This window comes from Suillus fuscotomentosus (assembly GCF_016647785.1).
Source record: "Suillus fuscotomentosus strain FC203 chromosome Unknown F5891scaffold_177, whole genome shotgun sequence".
In the NCBI taxonomy this organism is placed as follows: Eukaryota; Fungi; Basidiomycota; class Agaricomycetes; order Boletales; family Suillaceae; genus Suillus; species Suillus fuscotomentosus.
Genome location: NW_024539689.1, coordinates 34603 through 57405, shown reverse-complemented (window position 1 = coordinate 57405; position 22803 = coordinate 34603). Strand labels below are relative to the sequence as shown.

General features: G+C 48.8%; 6 protein-coding genes across 6 annotated transcripts; 4 read left to right on the top strand and 2 right to left on the bottom strand.

The window, feature by feature from the left end:
• Positions 1-7693: 7693 nt before the first annotated feature.
• F5891DRAFT_966086 (uncharacterized protein) lies at positions 7694-8600 on the top strand (the record flags this gene model as incomplete). Its single annotated transcript, XM_041376209.1, has 3 exons — positions 7694-7873; positions 7921-8118; positions 8184-8600. The coding sequence occupies 3 exons, from the start codon at positions 7694-7696 to the stop codon at positions 8598-8600; spliced, it is 795 nt and encodes a 264-aa protein (XP_041217202.1).
• Positions 8601-8603: 3 nt separating this feature from the next.
• F5891DRAFT_966100 (uncharacterized protein) lies at positions 8604-9044 on the top strand (the record flags this gene model as incomplete). The annotated part of the gene is made up of 1 exon (XM_041376211.1): positions 8604-9044. A coding segment is annotated over one exon (441 nt), but the record flags the coding sequence as incomplete, so codon positions are not given.
• Positions 9045-11970: 2926 nt separating this feature from the next.
• On the top strand, positions 11971-12436 carry F5891DRAFT_921186 (uncharacterized protein; the record flags this gene model as incomplete). The annotated part of the gene is made up of 2 exons (XM_041373785.1): positions 11971-12105; positions 12158-12436. Coding segments are annotated over 2 exons (414 nt in total), but the record flags the coding sequence as incomplete, so codon positions are not given.
• Positions 12437-14579: 2143 nt separating this feature from the next.
• Positions 14580-15835, top strand: F5891DRAFT_966102 (Lactonase, 7-bladed beta-propeller-domain-containing protein; the record flags this gene model as incomplete). Its single annotated transcript, XM_041376212.1, has 3 exons — positions 14580-14903; positions 14966-15251; positions 15300-15835. Coding segments are annotated over 3 exons (1146 nt in total), but the record flags the coding sequence as incomplete, so codon positions are not given.
• Positions 15836-17805: 1970 nt separating this feature from the next.
• Positions 17806-19245, bottom strand: F5891DRAFT_1199162 (uncharacterized protein; the record flags this gene model as incomplete). The annotated part of the gene is made up of 3 exons (XM_041368720.1): positions 17806-18624; positions 18740-18871; positions 18925-19245. 3 exons carry the CDS (start codon positions 19243-19245, stop codon positions 17806-17808), a joined length of 1272 nt encoding a protein of 423 aa, XP_041217198.1.
• A 1762-nt stretch (positions 19246-21007) lies between these two features.
• Positions 21008-22082, bottom strand: F5891DRAFT_987759 (uncharacterized protein; the record flags this gene model as incomplete). The annotated part of the gene is made up of 5 exons (XM_041377944.1): positions 21008-21333; positions 21382-21594; positions 21649-21780; positions 21837-21915; positions 21957-22082. The coding sequence occupies 5 exons, from the start codon at positions 22080-22082 to the stop codon at positions 21008-21010; spliced, it is 876 nt and encodes a 291-aa protein (XP_041217197.1).
• Between the last annotated feature and the right edge of the window lie 721 nt (positions 22083-22803).

Below are 22803 nucleotides of genomic sequence, written 5' to 3'. Positions count from 1 at the left end.
CAGGATGGATCGTGCACGAGCACGGCGATTTCGGCGTTGCGGAGTGGGAAGAGGTTCCGGAGAACCAATGGAGAGATGTGGGACCACTTCAGTAGGTACCCAATCGTCGGGGTTGATAACGGGTGGTTCGGGAGGACATTCATCCAACTCTGGGATGATGATAGAGATGGTGTCGACATCGAGGGTGGGGGAGGGGTTATGTGGAGCATAGAGCTCGCGTTTGTATTCGTCGTAGAGACGGTCGATCTCGGGGTTGGTCAACTGGGTGATGTTGGGGATCTGCTCTGGTGATTCAGAGCGGGGTAGTTGGGGAAGGAAGGGGGTCGGAGCTCTGTCATAGACAGCACGCTCGACGACTGCAAGCGGGTCGGGAGGGGGATTAAATGCCCGCTCCTCCTCGACAGCCATGACAGCGGCATGGAAGTTCCTGAGCTCAAACAGATTTAGCAAGGCTCGCTTGATCTTGCCTTGGTTATATCTGGTCGAGACGGTGGATAGGGAAGTCTCCCTAGCCAGGTCGATCCTGGCGATATCGCCGGTGAGGGCGTCGGTGGCCCTGAAGGCCTGGACGAGGTTCATGGTTATGTCGTCGTTGGTGCGGTTGAGATAGTTGTCGAGTCGGATTGCATACTGGGGATCGCAGATGACTGCTTCCCAGTAGGCCCGTTGCCTGTCTTGGACAACTGAGCGAAGGGATGGTCGTCGAAAGACGGTGTAGGAGGGCCTATCATGGCCATGCGTTGGCTGGCTCGTCGGGTCGGGGTCGGAGGCAGACGCATGAGAGGTAGCGGATCGGTGCGAGGAAACAGACAACGCTGAGGCCGACATAGTGAAGCGTCTTTCCTTGGGTAGTGGCGTAGGTGGGGTATTGGGTAGTGGGTCTCTGTTTGTCGATGGGTTTGGGTTTCGTGGGGCGGTGGCGATTGCGGATTCGTTGGCGATGGAAGGTTTTGGTATCGGTGTGGATGGGTTCGCTGGTGGGGTCAGCCCTAGTGTAGTGAGGGCGGTAGGAGAAGTTGTGGTGGCAGTTGTTGATCAACATGAGATGGCGATTGAAGCGATCTTGAGTCGCTTCTTATACGCCTTCAGGAGCTCCGCTGCGGACTTCAATTCTGTTTCGGGGAGCCACGTTCGTTCGGAGGCAGGATAGCCAACCCAAGACACGAGGTACCGGCGACGCGATCCGGTACCCTTGTGTTGGAGGATAGCTTCCACTTCGTAGTGTTCCTCTCCATCGATAAGATCAGGAGGGGGTTCGGTGAAATTTGGTCCATGCACGTCTGTCTCCTGATAGGAGGAAAGTTCCGAGGCATGGAACGTGGGGTGGATACGCCAGCTGGCAGGCAGCTTTAGCTGGAACGTGATGGGGGAGAGGACCTTCTGGATTGGGAAGGGTCCATATCGTTTCGGGGCGAGTTTCCTAGAAGGGAATCCGGTGATTAGGTTCGTGGCGGATAGCCATCCCTTATCACCAACGTTCCATGGCTTGTAATGCTGGCCATAGGAACGATCAGCCATGCGTTGCTGTGCGAGGCTGTGGCATGCAAGGGCTTCTTCGCGGATCTTGGCGAGTGATTTGACTTGGTCTTCGGCAGTTGGTAGGGTAGAGTCGGGGAAGAGATGGGGGATGCCTCGTGGTTCGTAGCCCATCATGAGATAGAAGGGGGAGGCATTTCTGGCGGAGTGTCGTCGGGAGTTATGAACGAATTCGGCCATAGGCAAGTGCTTTGCCCATTCGGAGGGGGTCGTCCGGCAGTAGATCCGGAGGTAGGTTTCGAGCTCTTGGTTGAGCCGTTCGGTCTGGCCATCTGTCTGAGGGTGGTAGGCAGTGGAAAGTGCGACTTGGTAGTCGAGGAGTCGTCCTAGCTCTTTTGCTAGCTTCGAGGCGAATTGGGGGCCTCGGTCCGAGATGATCTTGTCATAGAGTCCGAAGCGCATGAACACTTTCTTGAAGAAAAGTTCGGCTACTCCTTCTGCTGTGATGGTTTTTCTGCAAGGGCAGAGAATTACCCCCTTCGTAAGCCCATGGTCTACCACGACCATGACAGAATCATAGCCGGCGCTCTCGGGGAGGTCAGTGATTAAATCAACCGAAACCTGAGCGAAGGGCCGGAGGGCCAAGGAGGGTATCGGGGTGAGGGGAGGTGTCGTGGGGTGGGTGTTAACCTTCATCTGCTGGCACATGGCACAGCCATCGACGTATTTCCTAATGAAGGAGCCCATTCCGGGCCACCAGTAGGATTTCTTGACGTTCCATTCGGTACCGGAACGTCCGGGGTGCCCGGCAGTTGGGTGATCGTGATGTAGAGACAACACGCGATGCCGGAGGTCGGGGGGAACGTAGGCATGATCCTTATAGAAGAGAACACCATCGGTGAACCTCCAATCGGAAAGTGCAGACTTCATGGGGGGTGCGCACACCCCGGAGAGGGCGTCCAAGGCTGTTTTCACAGTCTGGTCGGAGGGGTCGTCAGAGAGTCGTTGAAACTCGTCTGTGAGTTCAGCGTCAATTAGACGGGTGAACAGGGTGTCGGGGAGGAGGATACGATCTTCGTTATCTTGACCAGCTATAGCGTGGTCTGGACGGCGAGATAAGGCATCCGGTGCAGCGAGCTTTGTTCCAGGAACGTGGTGAAGTTCCAGATCAAAGTTGGTGAGCGTGAGGTGCCACCGGGCCTGTCGTCGGGTGAGTCGTTGTGCGGAGCGGAAATAGATCAGGTTCTTGTGATCCGTGAAGACAATGACCGGGTGAGGGTTTCCTTCGAGGAAATGCCTCCAAGCCTGAAGGGCTCGGATGATGGCAAGGAGTTCCCGGTCGTAGATCTCGTAGTTCCGTTCGGCCGCGTTGAGGGACTGGGAGAGATAGCCGCAGGGGTGGTAATCCCCATTGCTATCTGTCTGGAGCAAGACTGCTCTGGTTGCGAAGAGCGAAGCGTCAGTTGCAAGCGCAAACTGTCGCGAGGAATTGGGGTTCCGCAGAACCGGTTCGGTGGTGAATAGCTTCTTCAGATGTTGGAATGAAGCTTCGGTGGAGTCGGACCAAGAGAAGGGGATCTCCTTCTTGGTTAGGTCTAGGAGAGGGCATGCGATGTTGGAGTAGTGGGGAATGAAATGACGGTAGAAGTTGCAGAATCCGAGGAAGGACCGCACGTCCTTGACCGAAGAGGGTTGTTGCCATTCGCTGATGCCTTTCAGCTTGGCAGTGTCCATAGCGACCTGTCCAGGTCGAATGATCATACCGAGGTACTCGACTTCTTGAGAGTCGAAAGTACATTTCTCGGGTTTGAGGAAGAGAGACTCTTTGCGGAGTTTCTCCAACACTCGGCGGGTCCTTTGCCGGTGTTCATCCAGGTTATCTGAAAAGATCAGGATGTCGTCCATATAGACGATTAACCATCCTTCGTTCAGTTCTTCTGAAAATGTCTGGTTCATGTAAGCTTGGAAGGTGGCGGGTGAATTGCACAATCCAAAAAACATTACCTTGGGCTCAAAGAGCCCATATGAGGTGGAGAACGCGGCTTTCCACCTATCGTCGGGATGAATGAGGATATTGTTGTATCCCGAGCGTACGTCGACCTTTGTGAACCATTGTGCCTTGTTGAGTTTCGCAAGCAAGGGTGGTATCAAAGGGAGTGGGTACGCGTTCTTGATCATCCATTCGTTGATGTATCGGTAGTCCTGGCAGGGGCGGAGAGACCCGTCCTTCTTGCCGACAAAGAAGAATCCAGCAGCTTGAGGAGACTTCGAGGGTTGGATGAAATCTTTGGCGAGGTGTTCGTCCAAAAATGCTTTGACAGCGTCGGTTTCCTTTGGTGAGAGCGGGTAGGCTCGAGAAGACTTTGGAATGAAGCCTTCCTTTGTTTCGATCTTGTGGTCTACTCCCGGTCGTGAGGGAGGGAGTTTGTTTAGACCGTCCTTTGCGAAGATGTCAGCAAAATCATGAAGATAGGAAGGTACCAGTTCTTCGAATGATTTCTTCTTCTTCTCCTGTGCGTCCTCCATGGCAAACTCTTGAGCTTTGTTGGAGGTCTTCGTGTAGTCCTGCTGGGAAGCAAGGATCCAGAGGTTCCGGAGAGGTTTTGCTCGTCGATGGAGAGCCTTCCGGATTTCTTTCTTCGAGGTCCCGTCCTTGGTAAGCGGGGTATCGAAAGAGATGTTCTCAATGATCCGGACGGATGTTCCGTCCGAAGCATATTCCACTAGAACTTCATCGTCAGTGAGGGGGTAAGTGGAGATCTCCTCAACTTTATCCGTGAGATGGGTCTGTCCGACCCAGACATCGTCCATGGTGTTGAAGTCGGTGTCTTCGAAGGGCACGATGATTGGTGCCGTCTTCTTCCTGTTACGCTTCTTGCGTTTCTTGATTTCTTCGAGGCAATGTTGAGTGCCTTCAGGGAGTCGCTTGAGGGGCGAAAAGTCCTCATCGTCGAGTTCTTCTAGGACAGCTTTTTCTCCACGAAAGAGATATGGCTTGGCCTTGCTTTCTCGCCGGGAGGCGTTGAGTTCCCTCTCCACCTCCTTTGACCTATTGGTCGCAGGCAGGGAGATCGTGTTGGCCTTCCAGTCGATATTGGGCATCATGGCACTAAGCCAAGGTTTTCCAAAAAGTAGATCATCATGCTTGGAAAGTTTTGTTACGTTGAACTTTCCATACATAAGTCTCCGATCGAGACGAATGAATAGCATGCAGTATTGGGTTACCTGTCCTGCCGAGGACGGGCTTCCGTCTACTGTGGTGATCCGGAAGGGTTTCTTGAGTAGGTGGGTCCGGATCCCATTTCGCTTGACGAAGTCATAGCTAATGAAGGTCCCACCTGCCCCTGAGTCGATGATGGCGGTCGACTGAACGGTTTTGGCACTGCAAGAAGAGAAAAGTGTCACCGGGACACGAAACTCGTTGGATTTACCAACAGCTTTAGTATACAATGCGCAGATAGAGGGAATTGACCATTCGACAAGCCCTCTCTTTAAAAATCCTTTCTTTTGACAAGGTTGACTTCCATGTCTTCCTCGTCAGAAGACTCGTCAAGCTGGCGGACGCCAGACTTGCTTGGCTTCTTGCCTTTGTCTTCTTCGTCGTTCTTGTCTCCTCGGCGCACCTTCGGGTGGAACCGGGAGTCGTTTGCTCGATGGCCCTTCTCCTTGCATTTGAAGCAAAGGCCTTTATCGAAGCACTTCTGTCGTTCCTCGGGCGTGAGGGAACGATCGACGTCCATAGCGTCAGGATCGCGTTGGCGGACCTGAGGCTTTGGGACGTGCCGGTGGCCGGAAGGGCGTACCGATCTGTTGTTGGGCACAACTGCTCTTGATCGCTTGTAGTTGGCTTCCAACTGTGTCGCGGCAGTGTACCACTTGTCGATGGTGGTGGGGACGACCTCCTTCCCGTAGATGGCGGTTCGAAGTCCTGGTTTCAACCCTCGTTCGAAGAAGTGAATGAGGGCGACGTCCTGCTTGAGACTAGCAGTGGATGACAGGGTCTTGAACGTCGCGATGTAGGGCATCACGTCGCTGGTTTGGCTCAAACCATGAAGCTTGGTTAGTGTTACAGTCACTACGTGAGCCCCCAGCTACTCGACCAGCCCTCTGCCACCTCGCACGGCAATGATACGATAACCGGGCCTTTAGGCCTTGATGATAGATGATGAATAGAAGAGAAGTCCGGAAGATGCCAGATTAGGTAAGCGATCTGGATCGCTTACATGATATGACGACATAGGTCTAGAAGACCTATATATGTTATCAAGATAGAAGGCAAGCCTCGTGTTGCCTCATGTACTGATAGAAGCCTGCCTCATGCATGGTATCTCTGACTCGATAGATAAGCAGATTAGAACCCAGCTTCAAGCTGAGCTTAGATCGATAGAGTAGCCTTATATAAGGTCGACGATTAAAGTAGATGTTCCTTACTTTAATCCTACTGGGTTTTACCTTGAACTCCTTGTCTTGCTAAAGCTACCTGCTCGACATCAGATCCGTACCTTCAGAAGGACTTGAGACCCCTTCTGCCTGTAAACCGCTATTATCGTTCGCCTCCGCAAACGTATGCAACTCCTACTCTTCTGTGGGAGCCGACCTCGGACTCTCAGCACGTGGTATCACTGTCGTGATCGTCGCTGTTAGATCATCCCAGTTCGCACGCGACTTACCGTCGTAACAGTTAGAGCCTCAGTCATCCGGTCGATCGGGTGGAAGGATTCGATGAAAGCCTTCTTGAAGTCCTTCCAGCTACCGAAGTCAATGGCAGGTTTGTCGAAGGCTGCTCAGTAGAAGGTATCGGCCCAGACGCGGGCGTCTCCATCGTTCATATACTGGAGTGCAACAGCGACCTTGGTTTGGTCGGAGCTGTAGATCGTCGAGTTGATGAGGAAGTATGTCTCCACCGAGTACATCCAGCGCTCGGCATCATCGATGCTTCCATCATAGTTCTGTGGTACTCCAGCCTTTAGTTCAGGCCTGGATACGACCACTGTCGGTTGTTGGGTGGGGCCTCCGGACATTCTTGTTCCAGGGTTCGAGTTGAGGTTGCCGTACGGTTGTTCGTCGGGAAACTCGTCGGAGGACGTGTGGTCTTCTTCCGATTCTTCTTCTTCGGAGTCCGGAGGGTTGGGATCACGTTCCCAAGGGTACTTCGGGATCCAGGTAGTCGTGGTGTCTGTCGGTTAATGGGCCGTGCGGATGGCAGGGCGCAAAAAGGAAACTTGAATCTTTTGTTACGCACTCAAATAGATCTGTTATGCGGAGCCCTAAGAGGGGCGTCGTCCGCTAATGTTCGTGACGTAACCGGAAGGGTCCGGTGTAGCGACTGAGACTGGCGACGTCGAGTCGGCAGATATCAGAGACGCGCGTGTCACGTGACTTCTAAGACGAATGTCTTCAAAGTCACTGACGTTCTCAAAGTAAGGACAGTCTTGTCCGAACGATGAGTAGTCGATCGAGGTAGACTTAGGCGCGATGAGCACCTAAGAAAAAGATACTAGAGACTGAAGCTGAGGGGGCTTCAGAGGGAAGTATGTTCGAGGGAAGATTGAGTAGATTCAAGTTAGGGAATCTAGTACAGAGTGACCGACTACTTATACTAAGTGGAAAGGGTTAAGGGCAAGGCTACCGTACTGTAGGTAAGGGCAAAGGGGAAACGGAAAGGGTATAGGTACGCTGGTAGCAGAGCCTGATTAGTGATGTAAGGTCGAATGCGGAATGAGACCGAGAAACATTGGAACGAGCCAACGGTAAATGATACAATGTGCAGCAAGCACGAGTCAAAGGAAAGATAAGACAAGATAAGGAAAGCCACATTGGTGGCACGAGTCAGAACGAGTCATAGCCCGAAGGCACGTGCACACGTTGGTGCGATAGGAGGGGGATGAGGGACGGGAACGGTCCCGAGGATCCGGTCAACGGATAGTCGGTAGAGAAGTACGAGCCGGAGGCATACGAGGGCGAGGACGAAGGGGAAAAATGATAGGGGGGCCATGTAGCCGATGTTACTTGTAACAGTTTGTTCTTTTTGAGTCGTCCCTTATCTGATGCTCGATATTAATATGTATTAGATTCGAAAATTTTCCGCGCTGGTGAAATCTCAAGCACCCAAACCAGGTTGTCAGCATTACATTTACGGACAGCTCTGTCCACGAGGACATCTCTAAGGTTCGCAAACTTGTGCGGTCGCCCTGGTTACTAACGTTTTCTCTTTCAGATGATAATTTACACCACGCATGACGTCTTGACCGAGAATGATTCTCCACTTGGTTATTTTCTCTTACGGTGTGTATGCCTCTACCTCGAAATGGACATGTACGCTGCTATGGAGGTTCACACAACGAATACAATCGAGGAGGGGAGACATACTGTCCAAGCATTCACAGCACTCATGAAGGTATGTGTATTGTAATTAGTTGATAACCCTACTTGACACATCAGCAGCAATACATGACTCAAACCGCCGATGACAACTTGAAGAATTGGGACTTTCCGAAACTGCACATGACGACACATATATTCGACGACATCGAGGCTAAAGATGCCTCGCGCAATTACAACACCAAACCGAACGAGCAAATGCATGGGCCCTTGAAGGACTGGTACTTGAACCGGACAAACTTCAAAAACATTGTGGAGCAGGTAAGCATCAATGGCATTTGTGATTCCCTACTAATTAACATCCTGTATATTATCTACATAATCAGATTCTTCGCATCGATCACTGGATACTTGTAGCTGATGACATTGATCGTCGTATTTTGGACTTTGATGAATATATGCAGCAGAAATCAGATGACGAGAACGATGATTTGTTAGATGACGATGAAAATACCGACATTGACGTGGATATTAGTACTTTAGATCGGTCACAACACGTGAGAATGGGATCAAGACAAGCTGTGCAGACCTTCTGTTCCATCGAGAATGCGCACAAGACCGATGTCGAATTCACCAACTTTCGCATCAAACTGAATGCTTTCTTAAATGTCTTTCTACCTGCCTGCAACATTCCACTGCCGAATGGAAGAAGAATCCACTTACAATCAGATGATACTGTACGTTCGTTCAATCCAGCCTTTTGTTACTACTATACTGATTTGAAACAGGTTACCGAGTATTGATTCCTACGCGTCAACTACGAATCCCTGGTAGACTGGAAACAGAATACTGCCTATCTCTGGTGCAGTCCTCAATTCTTCAACACATCGCGTTTTGACTGTGTCTTCATCCGGACACAGAATGGCGTCATCCTTGGACGTTTAGTCTTCCTTTTTCAATGCGCCATTGGGAATGACTTATTTCCCCTTGCTCTCATCCACCCCTTTGACGCTCCGACAGGGCCACGACTTCGACAGGACAAGCAGCTTAACCTTTTCAGAGTTCGTGCACAACCACGCACAAAGGCCGAGTTCTTCTCGGTACAATCAATCATTCGTGGGGCACTCCTAGTACAGGATTCAGGCGGCAACCCCCTCGATCACTTCATTGTTGACACCATCGACACAGACATGTTTCTTCGTGTAAGGGAGATGCACCAGCAGGTAGGTCATCCAGTGCGCATCTGACCAAATCCGCGTTCAGGTGATTCTTTCGTCTCTTTGACCATCGCAGCACTCTGCTAATACATTCCTCAGTAATATATTCATAAAACTCTGTATCTATGTAGTATACCATTGACATGTTGATGTTATTACTTCCCTGCCCTCAGGAATTTATCTCTGTCGTACAGTTGTACCAGCAACACTTTCATTTTCTTTACTAACAACAGTATTATACTACACCGTCACCTGCGGGGACGCGAACCTCTGCTGATTTGAGCATTTGTTTGGATTCATTTTTGCCGAGTTGTTCAGTCTATCTTCCACCAACTGCAAGAGGACGTCCTTTTCACCCTTACAAAACAACACGATGTCACGTCTTTGCTTCTACCACCCATCTCACACACCTCTCAAGCACTTCAACACCGACATTTGCAAACTAACCATGCATGCTGTGGTCCGTGTGTCCTAAACATGACTGGAACCTCGTCTGGATGGCAAGCGCGTGGCGATTCGGATGGAGAAGGAAAGAGATAAGGAGCAGGAGAGAGAGCAGCGCAGAAATGATGATGACGATGACCTGAATAAGTGCGTTGTATTTGATATTCTACTATCTCTCGCATTCTCATATTGTTTTGTTTACAGCTGGCAGAGATGGGAGTTCCATCCCTTACCTGCCAAACCTGTTCGCACCTCCCCTGTTAAACCAAAAACGGTACCCTCCAAATCACCATCACCTGCGGGGACACGATCGCACTCTCCTGATTCTTACTACTCTCATATGTCTTCGTGAGGTCGTTCGCACTCAAGGTCCTTATCTCCAAGATCGCAGCAACATAGTTATAGTCCAGTTCAATGGTGTAGTCAGACACTCACTGACAGAGGATGAACAGGGAAGCCCAGAGCTGGAAGTCATATTCCCCTGGATCATCCAATCGCAGTTGGACCATGCGCAGAGGTCATCGACACAGCCTTTTGTCGGCCTCATCTGTAAGCCTGAGCAGGGCAATGTAAGAATATTACTACTCAGTACGACCCCAGATAGGCGCTGATTATTTTGCAGCGATTCCACGAACATCTATGAAACATCATTTAGGTGATTCTCCCATCAGCTACCATCCATCATCCGCATTTAGCTGCGCCGCCTCTACACCCTCCTAGCATTGTCATCACCAAGAATGACACCATGTCCGATTTTTCCCGAGGAGCAAGTATGTCGCTCTCGTCACTCATCCACTGTATTCCTAACTCCCGGGCCAGATTCAGACACCATGTCTGATTCTTCCCGAAGAGCAAGTATGTCGCTCTTGTCACTCATCCACTGTATCTCTAACTCCAGATTCAGACACCATGTTCTATTTTTCTGCTCTTTTCACTCGTTCACCATATCTTAACCCATGAGTCACTCTATTAAACTCAACTTAAACTTGAATCTGATCATGCACAGCAGCTACACATGTTCTATTACTCAAGTCTGTGTCTTTTACGAGTTTCGCTTCAAATATCAATTCACATTGGTGCGCAATCCCATGAAACGGTTCATGGAATGTAATAGACCAGACCTTTCATGAGCCGAAGAGTCTATCGTCCTGGGGGATCCTTAATTACTCGAGGGTCAGCGATCAGATGATCAATCGCTTCGTCAACACTTTGCTCAACAAAACTTGGTGCCATACGTCTTTATATCTTCTATGTATCTTAAACTAACCTTGGCTGTATCAGGAATGAGTAAATAGGATGTTGAATTTCGTTTCTAGCTGCTGATTGTTGTTTGACAGATTTAGCCCCACACGCCGCGAGTCAGTCATTTCCTGGAGCGTCCGAGTCTGTGGTGAACGTAAGTGCTATTACGTGTCAACTAATCTCTTGCACTGACATGTAAAACTGCAATGCAGCAATTTTACGTCTGACACTGCTAAGGTAATGGGCAGTGCAGGCACTTTATAATACGTGGTACTAGGTGAGTAATTTCTGTCGTCTCCTGCCTTTTGAACCAAATCTGAATTGGTATCCCCAAAACAGCTTCGTCAAACCGTCATGTCGCATGTTTCACGGCCCAGTACAGCAGATTCTTCTGAATCTGATAGCGAATGGGATGGTCAGAACGCTGCTGGTGCTGATCATATCTCTATCCCGGGTCCTGGTGCATCTAAAGGAGAACTCCTGGAGGTAAGACATATGCGCAATTTTGAGCATTTCCTGACTTGAACTTTATCCACTCAGATGCTCAAAATGTTGCAAGTTCAAATGCAAAAGCTTCAAGAAGAGAATAGGACAATCAAGGAAGAAAATAAGACTTTACACGCAGAGAAACCCAAGCAAAAACGGCACACAGATGCTCATGATGAGCTCAGCGTTCATGAGGACATCATCTCTATCTATGCTCGCAAGTATGGCATGATGATTGAGATGTTTCCCAGCAGCGACCTCCTCAATAAGCGCCTTCCAGACTTGCCAACTCCATTTGACAGCACTGAACGATATACGACTGCGTCTACTCAAGAGTCGGCATTTCTGGACGAGCTCTATCGTCACTTCCCAGAGTCATTACACAAAGTGATGGAAAGTTCATACTTCAGCAATCTCATAAGTGAACTCTCATTCCTGGACTTCTGCACAATATAATATGATTATTGTAGGTGATGAAATCCATCCCAGATGCTCGTGCTAACGAGATCAAGAAACTTCGGGGTGTTGCTGGCGACATTTTCGACCTCCCTTCAAAATACTTCACCAACACTAGCTACGATAGAGCTAATGTCCCTGAGATCCAACAACTCCTTGGGGTCACGTCTTTGACAAACCTGGCATACAAGACATTCCCTCCGGTGCTATTCCCAGAGTTGAAAGAGGACTGATCACTCAAGACTGTCTTTGGAAACTGGCAACTGTTGGCATGAGTAAGTCTAGTGGTGCTCTCTGATTTGGCTGTCTGTCTCACCAGGAACATCCTCAGATTCTGAAAGCTTCGTTGCATGGTATCACATCCCTCCATCACGCTTCCAGTGGCGGCGGTGCACATACCAACTCCATGAAATGGAGCGTTCGGCAGGTCACACCGGGCTCCATAGCTTGGGCTGCAGTTCTCGTAAGCTAGTCATAGTTTTATTGGCAGTCGCGCTCACACACTATTACTGTAGGCAATATTCTTACTGTCTCCAGACACTGAATTTTCGAGCGCGGGCATTGGCAAGAGGTCAACGATTAGCTACAAGGATTTATTTTTCACCTACAAGAAAGTTCTAGTGACCAAGTGGAAGACGAAGCGCATTGTACATATTGTAAGTAATATCAACAACTACATCTTCAAAGCTGCACGACCTTCGGCGTTGGATTCTGCTGTACATGAAGATTTCACGGATGCGATTGATCGCGCACTCGCAGCGCTTGACATGGAAAGTTCGGACGATGGATCAGAAACTGCGGCAGACGTAACAGGTCCAGGAACTCCCACAGCCGCTGCTGCCTTGGAGAGACATGTCAATGAGTCAATCTCACAGCCTAGCCTCTCCACACATCGGCGGCACACCACAGAAACTTTGCCTGGCCCCATTGTCGACAATGTGGCCACCAATGATGGCACTGCCGCAGATTTGGAGGATGCTGCAACACCTCATGTTGTGGGAGCTGCTGCAGCCATCAGTTCATCAGGCGAGGTACTCCAGGAGGCGGCAAATGATCCGAGCAGTACTAGAGGGAGGTCTAAGAAGTCGAAAAATAGAGGGAGGAAGGCAGCCACACCAGCGATGGCTTCTGATCGTACTACTCGGCAGACTCACAAATAGTCTTATGAATCCTGCACCTACTTGTTGTATTAGCCCGTCATCGGTTTACTTACTTGTCAATGGACTGTGAATCATACTGTAACATTAGATTATGCAACTCCTTGGAATTGACAGAGTTATCGGATTCAGATTACAGTGATATTAGGACGTGCATCATCAGCTGCTGCAGCGCTCAGCGGGAGTCTTGCAATTCCATTGGTATTACTAATATTACATAATCTTGATATAATAAACCAATCACCACTTCAAACATCCTGCTTTGTGGCATGTTCCTCGTATCTGTCCCTTTTGCCTGAAAATTCCTCGCTGAAAGCACAGCCGACTAATGAATGTCTATCTCTTTTCCGCATCGTCTCGCACATCTTGTCCATAGCTCCCTCGCCCACCCCAAACAATGACAATTGGTCATGCCCACTCTCACTAACCTTCGCCCTGGGGTTCTGACCCTCCTATACATCTTTGAAATGTCCGAGGGCAATCCTATCCATGGAGGCTGCCATCTCTCCGAATAGTCGGATTGCCTGCTCACCACCCAAGAAATGTGAGTTGTGTTTTTAAAATTGTTCGGCTATGAGGACTCACCATATTATTATTATTCCAGCTTGCCTTCAGCAAGCAGCTCGAGGATGGTCTGAATCCATCACTCTCAGACCACAACATCCAGCAGGAGTCCACTATCTTCACCCGGTCCTGCATCTCCATGGAGGCAAGTCTCAGATCCAGTATAAGGAGTGTATCCCTACTGACCAACAGCATCTCATCTTCACCGGCAATTCGAAGACAGCTGTACCTTTTCCGACCACAACATCCAGAAGGAGCCCACTACCTTCACCCGGTCCTGCGTCTCCATGGAGGCATGCAGATTTTTGTCAAGACCCTCACCATGTCGGAGGTGGAGTCTTCTCGAAGGCAAGTCTTAGATCCAGGATCAGGAGCGTATCCATACTGACCAACAGCATCTCATCTTCACCAGCAATTTGAAGACAGCCGCACCTTTTCCGACAACAACATTCTCCTTCACTCGGTCTTGCGTCTCTGTGGAGGCATGCAAATCTTTGTCAAGATGCTAACAGGCAGTCCTCTTCCACCATCGATTCGTGAAGGCGTGTCCCCCCTTGCCAACAGCATCTCATCTTCACCAGCAAGCAGCTCAAATATGGCCATACCCTTTCCGACTACAACATTCAGACCGCCCTTCTAATAATGGAGCTGATGCTGTCCCCCATGACCTCCAAACCCCAATACCGGATAACCGTTTCCTGGTCTCCCCTGGTGGTAATATTATTATATATTAAGTCATTTTTTTTGCTCCTTGATATCCTTCCGGTTCTGATTGTCGGTATAGCCAGGAACATATTGCTATTACTATTATTGCCTTGGCCGTATTTACAAGACCTAATTATTATAGATAAAAATCTGTACAATAGGCTTGCAATCCAATAGAAAAATTTCAATGCTCTGATCACGATCGTTATGTGCCGCAATGCCTGACAATGAGCTTCACAATGATGCTTGCAACAGTTATTTAAATGGGACAAAATTGGAGGTTCGAAAGATTAATTCCATTTAAATAAAAACTACAATTCCATTCCAATTCCATCACAATTCAGTTGCAATTCGGTTGCAATCACCCTGAAATCACGACTCTATCATAGCAACCTATTTAAAGACGCTCGCTGCATTTGAAAGTTGAAATCGGTTGCAAACCGTTGAAATACAAATAAGGAAGTTCTGACATTATGCCAATTAATTCCACCACTGCCTAACATGGAATGCACTGCTCGTCACTTCATGCACTGACTCCATCTACACATTGTCCTTTGATCCAGTACCGTCGACAGGATCTCCAACCCTTAATCTTCTGGCTCGAACAATCGTTGGCCACCATCTGTCATGGATCGTATCTCATCCGTTCGATAAATCCCTCATATGTACAGGGCTCAAACAGGCAGATGGAGAGGTTGCCATGATCAAGTATGGCAGAGGTGGAACCGTCAAAGAAGGAGAAGTGGTGGCCAGGGCCAAGAGTGGTGGTGCAGACCCTTGCACCCTTCTTGTCGCAGAGGACGAGCATATTATTGGAAATGTAAGTCCCCAAAATGTCGGCCCTACCTATTCTAATGTTCCCTTTCTTGCATCCGCGTCTGCATCCCGTACTCCTAGGGCACAATCGCGACCCTTCTGATATCAACATCCGCCCCTTACATACTCTCACCACACCCATGGACGCTTTCGATGTCGTTCGAGTATGTAAGTTGGAACAAAACTCGTCAGTCTTCATCCCACCCCCATCTCAATCCACTGAACCAAACGGAGAAAGAGCTCCTTGTCCCGGATTTAGGTACAGACAAGGTCTGGAGACTCACCAAACGAAATGATGGCAAGTGGTCCATTCACGGTCACATTGACTTTGAAGCAGGGGGTGGCCCACGACATGTTGTAGCTCGAGGTGTGTCACTAACCTCTACTCTTGAAACCTTGTTGATTGTTGTAACAGGAAATACCCTTTACATGCTACTGGAGCTCACCTTAAAGCTTGCTGTGCATACTTTCCCACCGCTTCCGGCGACCCCTACTTGTCTTACTTCTCTGTTCACACTTTCTGCATTACCAATACCGGATACCATGTTGGCAGCGGAAATCCTGCTACCCAAACCCAACACATCCTTCCCTGAAACATTCATCTACACACCGAACAGAAATGACCCTCATTCCGAGGGTTACACGATTGCAATATTCTCTCTTGCTACCGGAGAGGGTCAGCCAGAGCTTGTGAACGAAGTGTGTACAGGGCTAATTCATGTCCGGGGAATGGTGTTTGGAGGTGACAAAGATAAGTATCTGGTTGTAGGTGGTGCGGAAGGTAGCGGAGTGAAGATATTTGAGAGGATTGATGGTGGCAAGGGACTCCAAGAAATTGCAAAGCTCGGTGAAGACGTTGTGGCCCGTGGGCCATCCCACTGGCTTCTTGTGGCACTGAGAAGTCAAGATGTGAACCGGTGGACATACATCTGCTCGCCAGCTGGAGTGTAGCATTTATGAGTGTCTGCCGCACCAGGTCGAGGATATCAGTTATGTAGTATACTTGCTTGTACTGTCTGATCGAACCGGCTATTAGGGTCTCATACAATATGATTACAACAGAACCAGATGCTAACGCGCTGCATATTGTGAGAGGATGATTCGTAGAGAATGTGGAAATGTTTAAGCCAATACCACAGGGAATATCCTCACAGCTGGGATTTTCGAGATTTCATCGGAATCCGATGCGGTGCGCGGAGATACTAAGAGCTAGTTCGGAAACCCATGTGAAGTCAGGTTGAATCAATTTGCAGTCGGCAAGCATGGTCGGCACGCCACCCCGAACGGCTGACTTTCAACCTTGCTTGCATTGTACTACTACCGTTATCGCATCAATAATCTTAAGGATCTTGACAAGTGTTGTATCTCTACCAGCTCTTGCTGCGCATTACTGTAACTACTGTTCTCACTACAATGACACGTCCAGAGATCCAACAACGCCTCCTTCACTATGCTAAAATCCTCATCAGCATCCTGATATGTGCTACAGGATCCCTACTACAATCTACCTACTCCAAAGACCCGGAACCGTACCACACATCCATTCTCTCTGGTGAAGGCTGGCTTATGGAGCTTCTTACTGGACATCCAGAACGCATTCGATGCGAACTGGGTATGCATGCACATGCTTTTGAAGCGCTCATCTCTGAGCTCCGTAACTTCGGTTATGTTGACTCCAAGTTCGTCTCGTTGGAAGAACAAATCACTATATTCCTGTATACTAGCATCACGGGCCTGACTACCCGGCACGTTGGAGAGCGGTTTCAAAGATCGAACGATACGATTTCACGGTGAGCGCTATTATTTTTTGATCTATACAATACATCTAATATTTCCTAGTTATTTTAAAAGGATTCTACAGATATTCTCGTCCCCCCCGTTCTACACTACCTACGTCCACTAACCAGACGGCACTTCGGTCTCAAAAAAATAAAAAACAACCCCAAATTTTGGCCGTTTTTCCGGGATGCTGTTGGCGCACTTGACGGAAGTCATATTCATGTGTCGCCCCCTGCCTTTGAACACACTGTATACCGTAATCGCAAAGGTTTCATTTCGCAGAACTGTTTATTTGCTTGTGACTTTGATCTCAATTTTGTCTACTCTTTGACCGGGTGGGAGGGTTCAGCTAACAATTCTCGGATTTATGAGGATGCGCATGTGCATGACTTCCACATTCCACGACAGAAGTACTACCTAGCGGATGCAGGATTCCCGCTTTGCCCTGAACTTCTCGTGCCATACCGTGGTGTCCGTTACCACCTTGCGGAGTGGGGCCATGCAAATATCAGGTATGTTTTTCTAACTTCTTCATTTCTCTAACTTATATTTTGATGGCAGGCCCGTCAATAAAGAGGAGCTCTTCAACCTACGCCATGCATCTGCACGAAACGTGATAGAACGCATCTTTGGTGTCCTAAAACGCCGCTTTCACATTCTCCTTTTGGCACCAGAGTACCCCCTCGACACTCAAGCACGAATTCCTGCTGCATTGTGCGCAGTCCACAACTTCCTACGCCTACATGATCCCAGTGAGGATGAGGATGAAGAGTCGTGCGGCGAATCATACGCGTCCGAGAACCCTGATTTTCAGGGACAAGCTGACAACGACAACGACAACGAAGAAATGAACGACAATAGTGGTCATGCGATGAGTGGTTGCGCATTGCGCAAGCAATGTGGGATCAATATCAGGATGTCATACACGAGAGGGCTTTGTTGGACTCAGGTTCAGACTCGGAGGTATCAGACGTGTTGGACGAGAGCGAATTGGAAAGCGTAGCATAGAAACACATGTAATTCGGTATGGAAACAACAAGTACTTGGTACGGAAACAGCTAGTGATTGAGTATGAAAAAAACAAATGAGTGCATGCGAGATTGAACAAATGGCAGGTAAACTACACGGCGCTGGCAGCACAGTTACAACTGCGGACGGACGTATGGCACTTGTGGTGCTTGCGGGACCTTCTGAAATCTATACTGGATCATGTGCTGGATGAATGCGTACCGCGTGTCTTTGTCATCGTTTTGAAGGTATATGTCGGTGACAGCTGGGTCATCTGCAAACATGTGCATGACAATGACCCTCTCCTGCAACGGATAGTAGTCTGTGTCTTCCCCGTTCAAGATATGCAAGGCAGTGTGTCTCTGCTTCTCCAGCCTTTCCGCATCAGTAACCATACCCTTCTCGATCACATCGGTGAGACGATTGATGGACCCTTGCATGCCCATGACAGCTGCAGCTGGCGTGATCTTGGCTGCTCTTGCAGTGCTGGTCATCATTGCAGATTGGCCACTGTCAGCGCGTGACTGGGTTGCACGCGACTTCTGTTTCTTTGACGCTCGAGCCTCAGATTGTTGTGGCAGTTCAGATGTCGATGAAGGTACTGTGGATGCGAATGTGGCCGCATCATCATGGAACATGGATGTGGCATTGTGTGAGCGCTTTCCGGTACTGGAGGTTGTAGAGATAGTTGGTCGAGTGGCAGCACTAGACGGGGGAAGAGAAGCGATGGTATTGGTCCCGGACATAATGACGTCACCACTTGTGCCAGCAGCGGCACTCATGGAGCTAGTAGATCCGCCACTCGTGCCAGTGATGGCACTCATGGAGCTAGCAGATCCAGGAGCCTGAGCTCCTGGGGCATCCACCCCAGGCTCATCATCAATGGAGGGCGCGGGAACATCGGTGGCTCGGAAAGCCGCTGCCCCTCGTGCGCCACCCACGGGTAAAATCTCCTGCATCCGCTCAAGATAGACCCATCCGGAGTTTCAGAAAGGGCGCATCGCAGAATTGGACTGAAAGAAATGTAGTATTAGTAAAACAACATGACATGAGAGTATAATGACATACCTTTTGCTGGACATACACATCAAACACTGCCGCTGCTGCCTCCCCCTGGATGTTCGCACCGTACTCAGGGTGCCACTGATTGATTCCAGACTGCTTGCAATACTTATCGATAGCATTGTAGATCTGTTTCAACTAAACGCGTGTTAGCTGAGATCGATAAACATAGATTGGAATCAGCAACTCACTGATGTCCACTTTGTCTGGCACATTTTGCCAGTCTTTTGTGGGCCCGGTGTCTTCTTGGGTGCAATATCCCTCGCTGCTCCATTGAATGTTACCATCTTGAAGTTGCCTCCTTCAGCACGCTCTGACCGATGTTCATGAAGGTAGTCGACCAGCGCAGTTACTTCTGATTTGGTCCAAAATGCCTTCTCTTTCTCTTGAGCCATGAGAACAGTAGTGTAATGCGCAGCAAGAGCTGTTAGAGATACAACACTTGTCAAGATATGTTTACGATGGTTGAGATGGACACCCTTGAGATTATTGATGCGATAACAAGATTCCATGGTGGTACACTGGTAGTAGTAGGATGCAAGCAAGGTTGAAAGTCAGCCGTTCGGGGTGTGCCGTGCTGACCATGCTTGCCGAATGCAAATTGATTCAACCTGACTTCACATGGATTTCCGAACTAGCTCTAAGGAGGAACATCTGCAAAACGACTGAAATGAACGCTTAACTTACGCGCATTACGAACACTTACGAACACTTACAACTTCAGTAGCGAACTCAGGCGATTGGTGGAGATGCTGAAAACCAATATAACACACCATATCTGGCTGATAAACTGAAGCGGCAAAGATAACTTGTTAATACAACCGCAATAATCTACAACTGCATCAACAAGATCTACTATGAAGAAGTTGGTATAATGATTTCCACACTTCAGTCACCCCTGTTAAAGTACCTCTTGGGTACATATATTCTGGCTTACAATCTCACCTAAGAGGCATGATCTTAGGTGGCAATGCAGGTTATATCCTGGGCCAATTCAACACTTTCCCCACGAAGCCTGGGCCTGCTGGGCCAATGTATTTGATCTGTCCCATGACCCATCTGGGTCATCCTAAATACTTTATTATATGAATACACTGGGGGTGTCAGGGGTCATTTCTCATGAAAAATTACCCACACATTTAGACACTTAGAGTATAATGTTTGTCTTCATAAGGTCCTTGACCTACGAATGGAGAAAGTGAAAAGAAATATGTGGTGAGGGGGGGGGGGGGGGGGGAGGGGCAGCTTGTCTTTGAAGATGAGGGAAGAATGTAAGTTGGGTAAGGTTCTTGACCTACAAAATTCAAAGCAGCTGGAGGAGGCGGGAAGAGATTTGTGGTAGAAGGGGGGGTTGTCTTTGAAGATGAGGGAAGAATGTAAGTTGGGTAAGGTTCTTGACCTACAAAATTCAAAGCAGTTGGAGGAGGCGGGAAGAAATTTGTGGTAGAAGGGGGGGTTGTCTTTGAAGATGAGGGAAGAATGTAAGTTGGATAAGGTTCTATTTGTGGTAGGAGGAGGAATTGTCTTTGAAGATGAGGGAGGAATGTAAGTCGGGTAAGGTCCTATTTGTGGTAGGAGGGAGGGAGGGTTGTCTTACTGGGCCAGCCCAGCACTCTGCTGCACATGATGTGGGATAGCCCACTGCTGGTTTATATGTTGACTGGGCCAGCCCAGCACCTCTTCTACCCATGATGCGGGCTAGCCCACTGCTGGTTTTATATGGTCACTGGGCTGGCCCAGCACCTCTTCTACCCATGATGCGGGATAGCCCACCACTGGTTTATATGGTCACTGGGCTGGCCCAGCACTCTCCTACGCATGATGCGGGATAGCCCACCGCTGGTTTATATGGTCACTGGGCTGGCCCAGCACTCTCCTACACATGATGCGGGATAGCCCACCGCTGGTTTATATGGTCACTGGGCTGGCCCAGCACTCTCCTACGCATGATGCGGGATAGCCCACCACTGGTTTATATGGTCACTGGGCTGGCCCAGCACTCTCCTACACATGATACGGGATAGCCCACCGCTGGTTTATATGGTCACTGGGCTGGCCCGGCACTCTCCTACACATGATGCGGGATAGCCCACTGCTGGTTTATATGGTCACTGTGCTGGCCCGGCACTCTCCTACCCATGATATGAGATAGCTCATGTCTGGGATGCCCCACCATCTTTGAATTCTAAGATGGGATAGCCCATGATATATTTGCACTTTCCAAGTATTGTCTAATAGCAATCACTCAAGAATTTCGGATATTGTTACAAAAGACTATATATCATATGAATCTGAGTCAAGATCTATATATGCTCCAGCCAATGCAGCTTCCTCCAATTCATCTATCAATTCATCATTCTCCCTCTCCTCATCAGACTCCCAGTCATTCTCAGAATCATACACAGCAGCTGTGCCATCAAGACAGCTTGGTTGATAATACATATTAGCAGCCTCAGCAAGGTCATTCGGAGTGGGGCCCCATGAGTCAGGCAATGGCCAAGCACAAGGGATAGGACGAACTTGAGATTGCCAATGCACAACAAGACCACTCAACAAGTGAGCACGGAGGTCAAAATGAAAGCAGAGATCTCCATTTTCTTCTAAATATACTATCAGTGTCACGGCAGTAGAATGTTGTACAAACTTACCTGCATGAGTGCGAGCCTCCTGCAAGGCATCCCACTCAGCCATCATCCACTCCTGGAGAACACAACATTCTCGCATGATACGAGCCCTTTCCTTATTGCACCGGTCTACCTCGAGTTGAAACTTAATTGCTGCGCACATATTTTCATCCGCTAGCCAGGCAGGTGGAGCCATGTCATTGCTGTCAAGTCCAACATCTTGCCAGATGTCATCATCTACGTCAAGCTGAAAGATACCAGTCGGAGAGATAGAATGAGGTGCTATCGCACCGGCAGGAGCCTCGCCTCGTCGAATTAAGTCAATTAGTTTACCACAGAAGTTGTTGTAAGTTGTGACAAGCTTTCGTATGGTAGGGTTGCGCTGTTGAATTGAAGCTTCTGCATGCACATGAAGCTTGTGCTCTAGATCAAAGATAATCATAGACATGTCAACATATTGAAACGAGCTATGTACATACCATTTACTGTCTGACGGTACGACCGTTCAAACCTCTCAATTTCAAATTTGCGCTGGCGCAGACGTTCACGAAGGTGTTCCTTGACAGCTTGCACATCAAGACAAATTTGAAGGAATATACTACGTCAGAGTTGTTGAAGATCGTTAAGTTGCCCGATGCCAAGGGATGCCTTCCATCGTCGCAGAGTATCAGCAACTTTGGACTGGTGGGTGCATTCGTCTGCAAGTCGAAGGTTGAAGTCAACATTGTTAAGAGTGTTGCCAGCACAGAGCTGCATCTCAAGAGCACGAACGGAATTGTCCAGGTTACTGAGTGTTCGCTCGAGGGTCAAAATCTTCATATTTGCTCGTCATTGTTGGTTTTTGATCTCCCTTTCTATTAATGTTAGGGAAATATGAAAATATAAAATAAAGCATGCACTGGATAATGGTTTCGTTTGGTGCTCAACCTGAGCCCTCCATTCCGGGCGTATATTAGCTTCATCTACAGAGAGTTGTCGAAGCGCATGTTCTGCACTGCTCTTCTTTGTCTGGCAATGAGTCCATCTGTGACTCAGCCACTCGCCAAATGTATCGAGATTTTTGCTGTCAAGATGCCGAACTTACGCATTCAGCACAAAAAGCCGTTGGTGGTGCTATCTTAATGTTAGTCAGTCAAGGTATACAAATTAAGATACTTACCCCAGAGACCCGCAAGGGGGGGATCAACATCTTGAGAGCGCTCCACAGGCACTCACAGCCCTCTCCGTCAGAAAGTCCAAACCCTTCACATTTGCGAGGGTGATAAATAAGCTGACAAGGCCACTGATGTCCGTACACGTTGAAGGTACAACAATTCAGATGGTGAGTCTGAACAATGTTGGGTCTTGCAGAACCTAGCTGCTATTCGACCCTAAAGGGTTTCTGGACTAGGCTTAAGGCTCAAAGGAGAGGAAATATCATAGAAACTTGGTCAGCCCTCAGACCCA